Source organism: Erithacus rubecula (assembly GCF_903797595.1).
Source record: "Erithacus rubecula genome assembly, chromosome: 5".
In the NCBI taxonomy this organism is placed as follows: domain Eukaryota; kingdom Metazoa; phylum Chordata; class Aves; order Passeriformes; family Muscicapidae; genus Erithacus; species Erithacus rubecula.
This window is the reverse complement of record NC_136687.1, coordinates 20,078,872-20,096,976: the sequence shown is the minus strand read 5'-3', so window position 1 is coordinate 20,096,976 and position 18,105 is coordinate 20,078,872. Positions and strand designations below refer to the sequence as shown.

Below are 18,105 nucleotides of genomic sequence, written 5' to 3'. Positions count from 1 at the left end.
AAGTCCTTGACTTAGAGTAAACTGTGCCCAGTAACATCACTGTGTTATCAGCATTATTCTCAGACTAAATCCAAAACCCAACCCTGTACCAGCTACTGGGAAGAAAGTTAACTCTCTCCCTGACAAAACCAGGGTGGCAGTGGTGCCTTGAGAAAAATCAGAGCAGCGGTGTTTTTATGCAGTGAATTTCTTTGTGATTTGTTTGTATCAGGTGTTTTGGGCCTTGTTTAAATGTTCAAAGTAACATTTTTAGAATATAAAAATCAGCTTTCAAGTGCAAGTTTGAAAATGTGGGAAAGAACAGCTTTGCTAGTTAGGCTGTTTGTGTGATTCGTATCTACAGTAATTTAAATATCACTTACTGCTTCAGTACAAATGTTAGTTACAATATATTTCTTTTCTAGGAACTTCATGGAAATGAATTCCTGGCTTGTGAAAATAAATTGGATCTAGGAATGAATGAAGAATATTCTTCCAAGAATCTATGGTATTAAATAAGAATTATTGAGAAACTCAAAGTGTGAAGAAGAAAATGCTATTTACCGATGGCACAAGTGGATCTCTAGCTCTGAGGGCACAACTATGACTAAATTTTTTTTCTTCTATTTGAGGTTTTACCTCATCCTATTTGAGGCAAATCTGTGCACTGACTCAGAGCACTGTGGCTGCTCTGAGACTGTTTAAATCAGGTTTCAGAATCTCTTGTGCATTTGAGTGTCCCTCTTTTCCCCAGTCAGAATAAGGAGGGCTGAAATTCCATTTTTGTATGTCTCATAGCTAACTGTGTCTGAGTGCTCTCATAATTTACTTCATCATTAGGAAAAAACCAGCCATCCAAACAAACACAAGACTAAATCATATTCACCACTCCTTTCATGAGACAGTGGCCAGTGGCTCGATGAAATGGGAGCTAATGTGCTTCTTAGTTTTCCAGCTGCACCAGGCTCCTGTTGAGGTGATACTGCAAGTCACTGAAGTTATTCTAAAGAGCAAAGCTAGTTTTCTGAGGAAGAAGAAATTAATCTTAAATTTCTGTTCAGGCTTCCAAAGGAGTCTTATCTTGGTACTATTCCTGGTGAATGGAGAAAGTAGGATTCAGGATGATCATAGTTATTAGCATACGTTGTGTTTAGCATGTCTGTGGTTATGACTGTGATTATACAAGTTATAAACATACTTACAATATACCTTACCAGTATTTGTTCTAATTACTAATTTTGTGTATTTGTGCATTGTTGTAATACATTGTAAGAGTAAAATTCACTTTTTTTTTTCCAGTTACTTTAATAATCAGAAAGACAAGACAAAAGAATATTCAAAAACTGAATCCTTGTCTCAGGAAGACCCATCATTAACACCAGAAGAATCTGAAAGTGAATCTGTATATTCTGTTGTGGAACAACATTCTTTGTCTTTAAAGAAAAAGAAAAGTAAAACCAAAACACACTCAGCATCTTGCAGTGTGATACAGAGTGGAGATTCTGATCTCTTGGCCAGTGAACAAATGAACTCTTGTCAATTTGGTGGAGATCAAACTTTGATTGGAAATGAATCAATTGCACCATATGCTTGCTTTTATGGACCATCAGTGAAGAAGGTTAAAGCAGGATGGCTGGATAAATTGTCCCCTCAAGGGTATGGTATTTGCAGTACTTATTGTGTAATTGTGGCAATGTATGCTTGCATGAGAGATATTAAGTTTGTATTTAGTCACTGCTTAATATTTGTAATGGAAGGGGAAAGGGAATTGTTTTCATTGAAAGAGCACCAAGCTTTTGTGAAATTTAAAATGTTTTAGTGATGTTACCCATCCTAAAGTTTCTTTAGGAGATGCGCTCAGGAAAAATATTTTTCTTGAAATTGTTGAGCACCACTCGTGAGCTATACTGGCAAAATATAGAATGAATTTGTACCAGTATTTCCAGTAGCTACATTTTTGCTGATATTTTATGGGCCACAAAGTAAGTGAAAATAATCTCTGATTCTGAAAACTACTTTACTAATTTGACCATGGATTATAATTTAATAATTAGTGTGACGGGAAGCCCTGTTGCTTTCTGTTCGTGTTACTTGAGCTTTGAGTTTAGAATTCACCTGGGGTGAATTCCTCCTAGTTTAATTTATTTTTATGTCTAAAATTTGATGTGAGAAATCCGAGCTCAAGTTTAAGATTCCAAATACTGAAGAGAAAGGGGCCACAACAGAAAGTGAATTCTCTCTGTCACATTTGGATGTTAGATGGCAACAACTATAACAACAACAAATATTACATTTAATTTCTGTTATAACTTTTTTGGTTTATTTTAACTGATTTTAAACTCCAGCAGTTATTAAACTGTTTTTCACTAAAGAATGCTTCATTAGCAGATCATCCATCATAAAACTCTGATGAAATTCTTCTGACTTCCTCCTTTTAAATTGTAGTTTTCAGTTTCACTTTGTTCTTATGACTTAAGTTCTTATGAAGTCTATAAATCCTTTTTTGTATTGAAAGTGGCACAGTTTTGCTTTTTAAGTCTGTTTGTAATCTTCACTAGGACTTAGCATCTAGAAATTAAAGCTGTTGTACTTGTTAGTGCTGTAATACATCTACTGCACTTGTATTCATGCCTTAGTAGAGCTGTGTTCTTTGTTCTTAGGACTGTATATCAAGCTATGCTGAAAGGTATTAAAGCATTTGGCCTTTCCTGTAATTATTTGTTGCCATAATAGTCACCAGCAACATGATTTAGTATATATACATATTTTTTAGTGAGAAATTTATGTGATTAAATTATTTTAGAATACAATCTGATTTGAACTCACTGGAATCAGCTCTGTCGTATAGCAATTTCCATTTTTTTTCTTTCTCCTTTCTAGGGAATCTGATTTGACAGGATACCTTTTTTTGAATTTTAGTTTTGTGTTGATGCAGTGATACGTTATTGAAAGTAATTAGCAAGTTGAAATAATAGGCTGAATCAAACTTTCACCATTGCAGAATTTCAATGTGCTCAAAACTATTTTCTTTCCTTTTTAAGTTATTTTGAAAGTTTCATCCAATTTGTGGATTGCCATTGATCACCTTTTCTAAAGAATCAAAGAATAATTATACACAATGTATTTCCACATATCTCTCTCTCTCTCTCTCTCTCTCTGTCTGTCTCTATCTTTCTCTTTTTTTTTTTTTTTTTTTTTTTTTTTTTTTCAGAATTATTAGGGTACTGACTTCTTGGAGAGCTGCAGACAGTTGTAACTTTTTGTTCTATTTTACTTACAGGAATTTTTTTTAAACAACACTTCTGGCAGTTAGCTAGCAGTGATGAAAAGTATAGTTCTTGATCCAGCTGGCTTGTCTTGCTCTATTTGAAAGGATAGAGTTGAAAACAAGCTATGAAAACTTCAAGAAAAAGCTGTGTGAGAATGTATTATTTGGAAAAGATAATGAGTTGACCACAAAATTAGTAGTGTTTAGTACTGAGTAGAACAGTTGCATGGTCTTTATCCTTGATCCAGTGACACTCCACTGCTACATTTCAAGGACTTCTTCTCAGGGGCAGTTCAGTGAATGATACATTTTTGTTTATTTTCTTACAATACCACTTTACAAGCATCTGAAAAATGAAAAAAAGCCAACCAAAATTTAAAAAGATTTTTTTTTCCAATCTATTGAAGCACTGTCATATTTTATTTCAGCTGCCATCAACAGAATATTTCATTCTGTTCTACTCCTCACATTCTTTTTATAAAGCTCCAATTTACACCCAACTGTTTGTGGCTCCTTGGGGAAAAGAATATATACTGTTTTCTTAAACTGCTACAAATCATGCATTAGAGTAGGGCCTCTCTTTTTTTTTTTTTTAGTTAATTCACTGTAAATTGTACAGCCATTCAGTTTGCTCCCATTATATGTGGTACTTTTCCCTGTACTTGTCCCTGTATAGTCTTGAAGTTTATTGACATTTTAATGCAAAATAGATGGTGCATTGGCCCTTCCAGGTTATGAAAAATGATGATTTATTGTAGTCATATAATATAAGTTAATTAAGCCAGAGCTGCTATTTGATTAAAGTTTTGATAAGCTATCACAGTCTACTAATCCTAAAGAAGAGCACTCATTTAAAAGGAAAGGAAATAATATTGGGAGAAGATATTAGTGGGGTCTTGTTCTTGCTTAATTAACTTGTTTAATAGATTTTAGAACTGAGACATTTATAGATAACTAACAAGCTGTCAGCATTTTTAATGAGTGTAATGGACTACTTCAGGTTGATGTAGAAATATATTTTTAGATCTTTATAGAGCTTGAGTTAATGGCACACTGAAAGTTTCTCATTAATGATGTCCAGCTGATAACACACATTGAAAATTAAATTTCATGTTGTACTTGTTGGGAGATGTGGTGTGCTGCTATCAGTTCATTGGCCAGAAAACAGAGTCTAGGGGGGATGTGTTGAATGACTGAAGGGACCATAACCTGTAAACAGAGATGTCCTTGTCATAAGCATGACAGTAAGAAGGTCATTTGAAGGTTCTCAGCTTGCAATTTTGGAAAATATCTTAATAGAGCTTGTAGCATTTACAGTTATGCTCTGTGTTCAAAATATTCATTTGAAAAGAAAGCTCAACAAGATTTGACCTTTCTGTAAATTTGTGATCGAGACATTCTTAGAACGGGTGTTAGCTGTGCATTAATTGTGTTAATTTTTGATTCACAGCAAATGTGTGTTTCAGAAGCGCTGGGTTAAATTTGATGGAGACAGCATTTCTTATTACAACAATGAAAAGGTAAGGGGCTTGTTTTGGTCATGTTTGGAACAGTATGCATCTATGTAATACACAAGGTACTTTAAAGAAATTATTCAATAATTACGAATGAATATTCATCTTAAGTTAGTTTTCAATTAAAAAATACTAGAGTGAGATGAAACTAAATATTTTAAGGTGTCCTTATATTCATGTGTTGTTTCATTATTTTGTTTCCTAAAGGGCTTGTATTATTCACATTTCCAGGTAGATTTCATCAGCTTTTTTTTTTTTACTTTAGTAAGAGACTGACACTGCTGTTGCCTTCAGAACAGGATCATGCTAAACACTTTTGAGGGAGGTTATTTTGATGGTGTTTGCAACGTGTCTCGTCATGAGAACCTAGCATGCTGGAGATTGTGAGAGAGAAATTAAAAGTAGCGTGGAAGACCATGTAAAAAAACAAAAACAACCCAAACCTATATGCTTGTTGACTGTTTGATTAAAAATGTCTTTTTCCTGTTTGTCTTCTATGAATAATTGCATGTCATGGAACTAGGTTAGGTCTGAATGGGAGTGTTCAAAAACAGCACAGTACTACAATGTATGTGGTTGTTTTTGTTTCTGTACCTGAGGATTGCATCTTGCTGAAACATTTGCAGACTCATGAGCTGCCTTGATTCAAGTAGTCCACTTCATAGATGTGATACAGAAATGCATTTGTAAATCATGGTTTTCAACAAAGCGTGTATTCCTTGTAATTCTCTTGTAATTCCATGTAATTACTCTTCAGAGCATTGCAAAATTCTTTTTCTATTGCTCTGTGGTTTATTAATTAATTTTTCCTTCTGGACTTTTCCTCTTCTTAGACTTAAAAGTGATAAATGATAGTACAGTATGTGTGTTAAGGGAAGTTGAGGTTTCCTTTCACATGAATATGTGTTATTTTAAATGCTGGAAACCATTTCCTATTGAAGTTGCATATTGCATTCGGAAGAAAATATGGTTTCAGGTAAAAGTTCTGCAACAGTCTGCTGATTGGTGGTGAGAGACTTGTAGATGTCTTATGATGGGGTCAGGATGTAAGAACTGAAATAGGATGAGACTGTTTTCTGAGGGGCTGGGGAGCTAAGAACAAGCTCAAAAATTATTTACATTGATTTTTGTGCCTGCTGATTGCAAACTTGAAACAATTTGTTTTTACTTGCTTACTTTGCTTCACTTATAGTAGAAGACATGATTTTGTAGGTGAACAGTAGAATAAGTAATGTTTTGATTGCAGTGACAAAAAATGGTACCCCTTTGCATTACTGATCCCACAACTTCAGAGGAACAGAAAAGCAGGGTTAATCATTAAGAAAGACTTGAAAAAAAAATACAGCAATGGGATTTCCTTAACACTATCCATAGAATAATTAGGGAAAGAAGAATTTAAAGTCTTGTATTTGCGCTGGGAATATTTTTCCCCCCTTTTTGAAATCACTGAAACTGTTACTTGGAGGTCAATTGTGCTAGAATAGCACTTGCTATGCATCTGTTTGTCATAAGAGATTCCAAAAGTCTTCCCTTCTCCTGAAATGAGTGTTTAGTGTGTCACGATGCGTAGGAAGCTGCCAGTTCTGCATCCTCTATTTAAAAGGTCTGTGTGGTAGGTTAGGCTATCAGAGGCTTGGCAAACACTTGTGTTGAAGTCTCTTTGTCTCACTTTTCCTGGAATCTGAGTCCAAGCCTCACTGGTTATTGAAGGAGATGCTGCTTGTACAGTTTAACTAAATCTGACTTGTTAACTTGGTGAATGAGTCATGTACATGAAGAAATGTTATATTTGAGAATTGCAAGGCTGGAAGCAAATTCTGGGGACTGAGGAATTGGTGAAATTCAAATTGGCTTGCAGATAGGTGGAAAACAGTATTTCTTTGTGTCCAATGGGACTGTGTTGAATGAGGAAAATGAGTTTTTGGTGCAGTGGTCTCTGCTATATCACCATCTCCACACCTATGGTGTTTGGGTGTTCATATTTCATGCGAGATAGATATCAGCATTTTCCTTCTATTGCTTGTGTATTGTTACCTTGACATTATAAATAACTATTTGCAGACCCATCAAGACCTGCATGCAACTTGAGCTCCTTGCAAGGCCTTGCATATTCCCCTTCCTACCTACATAGCTGGACACTTGTATATTTAAGTGGGGAAGTTGTTTTAATTTTAAAACTTAATGGTATATTCTGTCTGTTCTAATCTGTGTTTGTTTTAGGATGTTTCTACACAGACAAGCATTTTATAAAGAAATTATACTTTTGGTTTCATGTATCAATTAAAGTAAGTTCTCAGGAGGAAACCATACTTGATATTTTTCTTATTATTAGAAGCAGAGAAGGTTAGACGCAGTGGAATGGAACTGTTTATTTTACCCAGAAACACTGCCAATATTAAATAGCTCTATTTGTCATTCAAATTAGGAACTAGAGAGGAGTGAGGTTCTCAAGAAGGGGAAGTGTACCACATGGCTAATGAAGAGTGAAATAACCGGAGACTATAGAGGAGAGACACAGAATGTTATTCCTGAAAATGCCCATATGAATGCTTCTTTGAATGATTTAAACACCAATTTTATAACTATTTCTCTAACCTTGTTTTAGTTGTGTATCAGCTGATGGAGATCTCTTCTTTACTTTGTATCTGCATACTTGAAAAAAGATTCAGCTCTTAACAAGCAGCATCTGACCTAGGGAAGGTTTTGGGTTGAATCTGTGTTGCTCCCATTTCTTCTCTGTTCCTGGTCCTGAGAAAGCTGCTGTAATCAGAGCAACATCCCATGTAGCTTTGTCTCAACAGAGAGGAGGGTTAACTGAAGAGGGGAAGGTAGAATTGGAGAATTTTTTTCAGCTACCCTATATGCACAAGGTTTTTTTTCAAATTTCTTCCTACTTTTGGCAGAACTGTTTTGCCATGCACTTTATAGTAAGTCAAAAGCTTCTAGTTGTGTTGAAGGTTTTTATTTAAAACAGCTTAGCATTCCTCAGAAATATATTTTTGATTTAGGAAAAAGATTTTACTCTTCAAGTGGAGAACTTCAGTATTTTGTGTCACAGTACAAGTAAACATTACAAAGAGCAAAATTCACTGCAAAACAGATGTCATTCTTGAAATAGGTCATACTTAATCTGTTGTGGAAGTAAAACCAAAGTAGTTTAAAATGGTATATTTCAGGATCATTTAGGTAATCTCTGAATCACAACTGTCAAGAAGTGATGCTCTGTTTAAAAATAAATGTTTATGTTGAACCAGCTGATATAAAAAAACCCACCCAAACATTTTGCTTTCCCTGCTAGAAAATTTTTTTGTCAGAGAATTCTTAGCAGCTCTCAAAGTAGTTTACACCAGTCAGTAACAGAATAAATAGCTGTGAAGTTCTTGGCTGCATTTGTTTGGGTTTGTTTTTTATGTTCTTAAATAATTCACCTAATTTCTAATCTGGAGTATTTCAAAGAGTGATATTGTATCTTGATCCACAAGAGCTTTTTAACAGGCATTATTTTTGCACATGAAAGAAAAGCTGCTGCACAAGAAAGATAGATTGATAAATTATTATGTTTTAAACTGTATTTGAAAATATGTATGCCTTGGAGAACAAAGCTTTAAAAAGGATGATGGATGGTTGTTTAAATAGCAAAGCAAAACTATGCTCAGCTGAAAAGAAAACTGACTTTTTATTTTTTTGAGCAAATTAAAATTGTAACTTCCAGCAGTTACTCTCTCATGGTAGTACCAAATACAGCCAGTAGATGCCTGCAAACACCGTAACATATTTGTAACTGAGCACCTACAGAAACAGTATATGTAAAAATTATGTTTTACCATGGAAGGATCAGAAGTTAATGTGTGTTAAAATCACTCTTTAACAAGTATAGCCATAATGGAGATAGCTATGGAATTCTATCTATGGTCATTCTGACTATTCCTTGTGTGTAACTGTAGTGACATGCTTGCATCAGCTATATTTCAATATTTTTATTTTTTGCCCACTAAACTACCTTTATGGACATGTATTAGTACCTCAAAGTGAAACAACATTAGTATATTAAACTCAGTAAACAAAAAAATGATTCTTCCTGCTTTACATTTACAATGTTCCTCGAGTGCTTGTATGAAGTCTGTTATAATAATTTATACTTTGGGAGGGAAGTTATTACAGCACAATTTCTTTATGGGCAGCTGACTCTTGGACTCTACTGTGTCTGAATCATAAATTTTATCATTATATCTGAGTTGTCTTGGTCAGAAGATGAATTGACGAAAGCACAGTGGAGACAAGAACAGCATTAACTGTGGAATCCAGAAATAATGCAAATGTGTTTCTGAAGTGCACATCTGCTTCAGCTTTCCTTCCTGCCAACTCCCACCCCAAACCTTTTGGTTAATTAGGTTAAAATTGTGCTTGTAGCAGTCCCTTTTTCCTATCTTGCAGTTGTGTTCTGTTCAGTTATCCTAATACCTAGTTGGAAATATAAAAATATTGGGAAAATTTGTTGTGACCTCAGCAGCACAATTATTGTGGTTTAATCTCAGCAGCAACCATCCCCCACACCCACTCACTTTTCTCCCAGTCAGGATGGAGTGAGAATCAGAATAAACATGAGAACTTGTAGGTTGAGATGGAGACACTTGAGGAGTTAAAGCACAAGCTGTGCACAACCAAACCAAGGAATTCATATACCACTTCTCATGGGCAGGCAGATGTTTGTCCATCCCCACGTGAGCTGGACTCTATTCTGCTTAGTGGTTACTTGAGAAGACAATCTCTGAGAACATCCCCCCCCCCCCTTTATGTACTGAGCATGATGCCATGTGGTATGGATATCCTTCAGGTCTGCTGGGACCAGCTGTCCTGGCTGTGTCACCTCCCATCTTCTTGTGCACCTCCAGCCTCCTCGGGGATGGGGTGGGGCGAGGAGCAGAAAAGGCTTTGACTCTGTCAGCTCTGCTCAGCAATGGCTGAAACATCCCTGTGCCCTATTTCTCACCAAACAGCCCCATACTAGCTTCTAGGAAGGGAATTAACTGTGTCTCAGCCAAGAACAGCACACACATATTGCAGAAAAGCATATACCTCATCCAAACTAGGGCATTCTTGTTAGCACTGACAGGACAGTGTATTTTTCCAATGTGATGTCCTTCTTTTCTTCAAACTTAGGGATAAAATCAGTGAATTTACTTTTCTTATTAGGTCCCCACTGAAGTGGCGAGGTGGAGGGGGAACAGCAAAAGTATTTGGAATTCTCTGACTGAAGAAAGTATAATATTTTTCCCATGTCTGATTCTATCATGCAAACATAATAATTATATATTTTAAAATTATTTTTCTGCGAGATTGTAAACATAATTTACTTTGGCATGAAATTGTAAATTAAAGTGTGGTGTTTTGTAATATTAATGCCATGAGATAATTTAAGAAGTTGCATCTCAAATAGGCACAATCTATCTCATCATGGGATTTTACTCTACAGGAAGATATAGAAGATAGTAGATGTGCATGGATCCAGGACAGTGAAGTTGATGATAGGTAAATAGTGAAAGGGTTCACTTACTCAGTTTTATTAAGTGTGGTGAACTTCCTAAACATCATGACAAGTAATATTACATCAGAGGAATTTAAAATTCCATGAGAATGAAATATTTTTGCTGCCTTTTTATTACAGGAAGTGTTCTCAAAAGGAATAATACTGCTCTCTGCAATAGCAACAGTAAGAGTTCATGGGGAGAATAAGTTTGAAGTTGTCACATCCCATAGGACTTTTGTTTTCCGTGTGGATAAAGAAGGTAAGTAGAAGATGTGTGTTTCTGAAAATTGCCAAAAAGCTGTGTAACCACTGTTGATAAATTCTGTTTGTGAAATTTAACTTGTTATATTATGAGAAATATTTTTGGAATCCAGTTACTTTAAGCTCCTTTGTGAAACTGGAGATAACTCTAAACTTTGTAAGAGCAATGGAAATTGTTGGGCAATGGCTTTTTGAAATATCAAAATGAGAAGACTATTTTCCCAACTCTTCTGCCTCCTCCTCATCCTTCCCAAAGATTAATTTGTCTGAACATTTCTCAAATCTCACTAGCAGCTCTTACAGCCTGTGTGCTGTCAGACATCTATGAGTCACCACTCGATAAAAAATTGACAAAAAGACAATGAAAGATGCCTGGGATGTGATGCTGTGTTCAAAGGAAATCCGAGGTTTTTCTGTCCTATGCAGTATTTTCACTCAGGTATTGATAGAGATTAAAAATGTAAATTGTAGCAAGGAAGTTAGTATGCCTTCTAATTGAATGCTTTATCAACCTACCGCTGTAATATGTGGAATCAATATCAGTGCATGTATGATTTATTTATGGAAACAATAAAATGAAAAATAATGCCTAGGAAAAAAAGAATTGTGCAGTATGTATTTACAGCAGTACATGCCAGAGCTATTATAGCTAAGGGTCTCTCAGCATTTCCATTATCAAATCCCAATTTTATGGGTTAGAGTTGGGTGTAAACATTTGCTGCAGGCTGTTACAGGAGTGCAGCATCAGTGAACAAATCCTTCTTATCAGGTTTGGCTCAAATAATTTCAGTCATTTTTATGCTCTTAGCTGAGTTCAAAAGTATGTATTTCTTTATTATTTTTTGCATTTCTCTTCCCAATTTATTTTTAATTTTTTTTCATAAATTTGAATATGACCATCTTGGTACAATACATTTTGGAGGATTGAAATTTGTTTTGTGGACCTTTGCCTTGGATACTATAAAAATTTAAAAACTTATACTGACTTATAAAATATATTCAGAGCAACCACTTGTTATACATGAAATTCCATTTTCATATAGTGTATAACCATCTTTGGACATAGTAACCTGTCTGTAAAGCTGTTCACTGTATCCAGAACTGAATGATGTATTCCCAGAAAAGTATGTAAATAACCGTGCTTGATTTCTGTTATGTGCAAAAACCCAAAACTGTTACTTGATACTATTACTTCTGTGGATTTGTGGTTGAGAATTGTTCTGGGACTATTCAAAGGGTACTTAACTTTTTTCAAAGATGTTGAAATGGAGACTTTTATATGTATTTTGAAATATCAGAAATGCATTTCTTTTGGATGGACTTAAATATCTAAAGGGAAAAGCACTATATATAATGGTTTGGAAAGTTTAAGGGCTTTTGGGGGCAAAATAAATAACCAAACAAGGGATTTCAGTGAATTAGAGCATAACTTGCTCAGATGCAGTGAGATTTTGCTTCACCAGAGTGAAATACCATTGAAAAAAACCACTTCTAGAGTAATTTGATGCCCTCAGCTATACTAAAGTACTTTAAAAAGATTACTGGGGTATGTCAAGACAGCATATATGTATTTTAAAGCAACATTTTTTACAGGAACACTTGGATCACATTCCCTGTGCTAATCTGTCAGGCTGCTATCTTGCTTTTCAGCAAAATATTTTACGATACCTAAATTTGTGTATTTGTTCCTTCGTGTTGCACATATGCCATTTATGAAATAAACACGATGTTATTTCTGTGGTGGTCCCTGCAGTCTTCCACTCTAATTTTTCATCTTTATACATACCGTGTATAGAACTTCCAATCCCTCCCTCGCCCACTCCCACCTCCTCCCCCCAATATATTTTTGTGATCTGACTCTTTCAGAGCAAAGCATTGAAATATTAATGATATTCCAATGGCATACGGCAAACAGAATTCATTCGGACTACTCAGCATTAAAGTATATTGATCTTAGTCCCGTGAAATGTCTGAACATAGTGAATGAGACTGAGCAAAACTTTATTACTTCACCTCCTTGTGTTCATGTATTTGTAAGGTGTTACATTAATAATGCATGCAAAGATGCTCAAACACGCATTTTCTTAATTACTCAGTACCCTTGACAATATCAAGATTAACCAGCACACCTTAATGGAATGGATTGTAAATTACCAAGTTTTTTTTTTCTTAAAAGCATGGCAGAGCATGGAATAGCACTGGTGATGGTTTGCCTCTTCAGTGACTGATGATATTTAGGCTCCCTGGTTTCTGCTTACATAACTGCTGTAATTCTTTCCCATTGATCTGCCTTCCAGAAGGTGAACATGCCACCTCAGTCTTTAAGCTGTCTGGAATAAAGTATCTCAGAACTAGTAGTCATGATTTTAACAATCTTGATCATCAATTTGCTTGGATTGGTGTGTTGATTTTGGGATTTAATTGGATGGCTGTCCTTCTAACAACTCCACTGATACAGATTCTCATTATTTTTATTTACACCTCCTCCTCAATGTGAATGGTCTCTCTTATTTGGCATAGATACCATCAACCAATGTAGCAACAATACTGGGAAAACCAATGTGTAGAGAAGAATGATGCTGCTGCTTAACTAACTGTCTTTGAACAATTTTATTTTCTTGTTTAGAAGAAAGAAATGACTGGGTTAATACAATGCTCAATGCCTTGAAATTGCAGTCTGATAATAACTCCCAGTCTCGAACTTCTGCCACCCCTGAGAAAAGTGGATATCTTGAGCTGAAAGGATACAAAACCAAAATCTTTATTCTACTTCAGGGGAGTACTGTATGGATCTGCAAAAATGAGCAGGTAAATTTTTCATGTGCTTTTTTGTGAATGAAGGCTTGTAAAACTAGTTTAACTAGCAAGTTGGAAATTGATGGCTCTGTGAATAGATGCATTTCAATATAAATGCATATCTCTTTATATGTAATACTTTATTGCTGCAATTCTCAGAGGGCTTCACAAAGCAGGCAAAGAATCATTATGTCTGTTGTACAATAGAAAAAAGTGAATATATAGTGAGGTGAAGTGAAAAGCTCTGAGTGTCAAAACATGTTAGTGTTAGGGCTGGGATTAATTCACTCTTAAAATGTGGGCCATAAGCACTCAACTTAATCAGAAGGCTTATTTTGTGCACTGGTTTCAGTATTTTATAATACAGTGCCATGGAAAATGTGCTATACAGAAACATATCATGATATTTGACTGATACTTCAGGGAAATGCTCAGAAATTATTTTTTTTGTTTCCAAGAAGAGACTGGCTGGATTCTGTTGTGCACTGTAATATTTTAAACAAATCCAGTATTAAAAATGTGCAATAGGTCTATCTTTTCAACTTCCAAAATCCAGGGCTTTTAGTTTTGTTTTGATTATATGATAATATAAAGAGGAACTCTCTAGAGTGCCATGGGCAGGGAATAAATGGAGGTAGTTGGGTTCAGTGAATAATTGTGTGAACTAGTGGAAGAAAAATCTATTGCTGGGCAATAAATGGCAGGTGCTATTTCTTTGTGAGGCCATTGATTACCCAGAAGTAGCTGGAACCTGAGGTGGAATTGGGGGAAGTGTTTTTACATGCTTGCCTTGTTCTGTTTCTTTCAAAGATGTGTACAGGCAAATCCCTGTCTCAAATGTGAATGGTCTCTCTTGGAGTTGATCTCACTTCCTCTCCTGTTATCCTCTGTTTGAAATTATTTTGGTGTGCTTGAAGGTCCTCGTAATGCTTGATATTAAATCTTATCATTCTTTCCCAGAGTATGGCAGGAAATTAGAGACTGAGGAAGATCTGTTTTTCTTTCTACTTACTGTACTTCAGGGAAGTTTTACTTGTTAGGTACACTCTTTGAAGTCAGTCAACAGCCAACTAATCAAGAATGTTGTAATTGGGTTTGGTTGGAAAACCTGAGGAGGGAGGACCAGCAGAGGCAAAGTGTGAACTGACTACAAACCCCTTCACCATCCCCCTGAGGTGCTGAGTGGGGATGGGGCAGAGAGAATCAAGAAAAAGTTAAGACCAGGAAGAAGCGAGAGAGGGGGAAAGGTATTTTAAGATTTCGGTTTATTTCTCATTATCCTACTCTGATTAGATTGGTAATATAAAATAAAGATTAAACTGATTTGCCCAGGTGGAGTCTGCTTTGCCTGTGACAGTAATTGGTGAGTGATCTCACCCTGTCCTTACCTCGTCCCTCAATACTTATATTTTCTCTCCCCTGTCCAGTTGAGGGAGGGGTTGAGTGATAGAGAAGCTTTGGTGGGCATCTGACGTCCATCCAGGATCAACTGACCACAAACATGATGGATTTATGATGTTCTGTACCTATAACAGAACTCCATAAATTATTTAGATTTTTAATATGATACCAAAAGTGTCATTTGAATTTAAGCCTGCAGCATGTGTTTTGCTGAATGAGCATCAAGGAGAGAAATTGGTCTTCATAGCTGAGCACAGTACTCTTTACATCTACTGAAATCCTCAGGCCTGGTTATTGTAATGAATAGGTGACCTGTCAGTTAGCATGTTTATTTAAGTTCACAGCTCATCTTTTAGGAGGAACAAAACCAAGATACAAACAGCACTCGTCTTTTCTGAGACCTTGTATTTCACTGAGGTGCTTTTCCATTTAGAAAGAATGAAGTTGATTGACTTCATGGTAGTTGCTTGTGAGAGTAGGACTGTGAGTGTGCTCAATGTTACTCTTCCATCATGGAATTTCCAGGTATTTTATTAGTGGGGGTCCATGGAGAGCATTTTCATCCATGAACGTCATCTTTTTTGTGGATATTCATTGTTAGCAAGCCACTTTTCCTTTCAGAACTTATGCTTTTTTAATCTTATGTCTCTGAATATTTTTGAGTGGTACTTGTGGATGCTCTGACCTTTTTGATTGAGGAGCATAGATATCCAGACTTGTGGAGGAATTTCTCTCCAGAGTGATAGGTCATTTGCAATTAGTTATGTCCCTCTTGAGAGCTGCAGTACTAGGCATCAAATTGTTGCTTTTTTCTTTTGTTTTTTCTCTACTTCGATATAACTGTTGTGAGCATTTTTCTTGCCTTGAGTTTGAACTTCCTGTGTTGATATGGGGCATTCGCAGCTCTGCCCACTGTGCTGAGTCTGTTTTCTGGCTGTATGTTGATACAAAACAGAGCCATTTACTCCTGAAGGGCTCTTGATAGCTCTTTTCTGCATTTTCAGTGTACAGATTATATGATTCAGATATTCTAAGACTGCTCCCATCCCCCATCCCTTTATATTTTTACAGATTTTTAAATTTTTTTTTTTGGTATGTACACGTGTGTTGGTTCTAATTTTTGTGCTGTAATGTGGCAGGTTATATCTGCTCTGCCCTTCAACATCATGCATTTCAGAATTGCTTTAGCTGATCATGAAAGCACATCCTTATACAGCCCTTTTGCTAGATATTTGTCCCCTTCTCTTTTCAATCCTAAATTCTAGCACAAACACTCTGACACCGAGGCCCTCCCTGATGTTAGATACCAGTAAATCTTAAATCTTAATATGTCTTAAATATACCCTAACAAAGGACCCTCTTTCACATCAAGTGGGTGCTCTGTAAAGATCCCTGACTGCAGTGCAGCAGAAGGCAAGCCGAAATCAAGCCCTGAAAGAGAATGTTTAGATGTGCTTTCAGCCTGTTAACTCCTCTTGTGTGTATGAATATTGCAAATAATGGTGCAAAGCAATTTTCTTCCCAAAGCTTACTCTTCTAACCCCCAGAAAATTGAAATGGTCCTAAGACGTTTCTTTTCCAATTCTGCATTTAAACAGTATTCTTTCTTCATGCAATTTCTGGATGTTTGTGAATCAGAAGAAATAGCTTCTGTCTTTAGGCTTTTGAAGTATGCAATTCTTTGGCTACATTTGTGTTTTAATTTCTAGTGGAAAACAGAATGATTTTTACTGCAGTACTCAAGAAAATCATCACAATACAGCACTAATCCATTAGAAGGCGCTGTTGATCTAAAAATCCTTCCCTATCTCAAGTTTGCAGTTGAGCCAGTAATTATCAAGCAAATCTGCCCAGGGATGTCCTCAAATCCTGTTCATATTGGAATTCACATCCATACCAGGCTCCCGGAGAGCCTTAGAGGGGTTTATTATAACTGCAGTGCTAAAAGACACCTATTTAGACTTCTTACAATGTTGAAATGAGATTGGATCGAGCTTATTCATTGATTTCTAATAAACTTGATAGAGGAGAGTCTGCTGTTACTTTAAAAAAAAATTTCTTCAGTGTTAAAAGTGGAGAAGATCCTAAGCCAAATGCCAAATCGTAACATAACCATCATGAACTTTGTGAAGTTCAGATTGAGATCAGAACATCATGTCTCAGGCCTCTTTCTAGTTAAAAAGTGATTGGTTTAGCTTGAACTTGTGGCAGTGATATAGTGCTAGTACGAAACCATCAATTTCTTTGACTCATGTAGTGTAAATTTCTTAAACTTCCTCTCTTGAGCAAAAGTGAAAAGTAAATCATACAGAATCAATTTGTTCAACCTGCAGCTTGCTGAAATTCCCATTTCTGTTTCAAAGTCATTTATGCCTAAATAAAAACATGTAATCTGGTCATTCATGGCAGTTCAGTCATTGGCTTGAAATGTCAGTCTGAAGTGGCAGTGCCTGTGTCAGCCTTTTCTTGGTTACCATCAGAAGGGCTCTGACAAATACTTGTCTGGTCTGCTTGAATATAAAGGGGATCCTTTGTTAGATTTACTGGTATTTAATATCAGGGAGGGCCTTGGTATCAGAGTGTTTGTACTAGAATTTGGCTTTGAAAAGAAAATCAGGTTTTTCTTTTTACTGGTTTGGGTGGCTAGATGTATTTACCTGGGATATTTGTGGGAACTTTGCCAAATATAAAGATAGGGGTCTGGTATGACTGTGTGCCCTAATAATTTGTGACATTTTCTTCATGCCTGACTGCAAGCTAAAGCTAGAATGGTGATGTGTATTCTGTCTGTTATATATAGGCAACAATATACATTGCTTATTAAAAACCTCTTGTTTCATTTTGGCTCAATGTTCCTATTGATTTCAGAGGGTGTTTTGTTTTGTCAAAGATTGAAATGATTTGCTCTGTGGCAGATGGAAATGTTTATTCATGTTGAATGAACCAGTTAAGGGTGCCTAGTAATTTTAATTTCCTCTGTAATGCTAATGGTGCATTTAAAGCAAAACTGGACAACACCAAAGGATGCATCATGAGAAAGGATATTAAATAGGCACAAAATGGCAAAGGGTGGCATAATGTTGAGAACTGATACAAGGATAGCTGAAAGGACAAGCCAAAGCTGATGCTTGAGACTGGCATCTTGAAAGAGAGGTGAATTTTATTTATCATTATCCTGCTCTGATTGGATTTGTAATATAAAATAAAGTTTAAACTTATTTGCCCAACTGCAGTCTGCTTTGCCTATGACAGTAATTAGTGAGTGATCTCACCCTGTCCTTACCTCGTCCCTCAATATTTCTGTTATATTTTCTCTCCCCTGTCCAGTTGAGGGAGGGGTTGAGTGATAGAGAAGCTTT

At 36.0% G+C, this 18,105-nt stretch overlaps 1 protein-coding gene across 1 annotated transcript in view; it reads left to right on the top strand.

The window, feature by feature from the left end:
* The window catches only part of ARAP2 (ArfGAP with RhoGAP domain, ankyrin repeat and PH domain 2), a 116,966-nt gene that overhangs the window by 18,402 nt on the left and 80,459 nt on the right, over positions 1–18,105 (top strand). Inside the window, exons 6-10 of the mRNA XM_079305527.1 lie at positions 405–487; positions 1,279–1,635; positions 4,698–4,767; positions 10,427–10,547; positions 13,176–13,357. Of these exons, the coding sequence (XP_079161653.1) occupies positions 405–487; positions 1,279–1,635; positions 4,698–4,767; positions 10,427–10,547; positions 13,176–13,357 (813 nt within the window). The remainder of the gene's footprint in view (positions 1–404; positions 488–1,278; positions 1,636–4,697; positions 4,768–10,426; positions 10,548–13,175; positions 13,358–18,105) is intronic.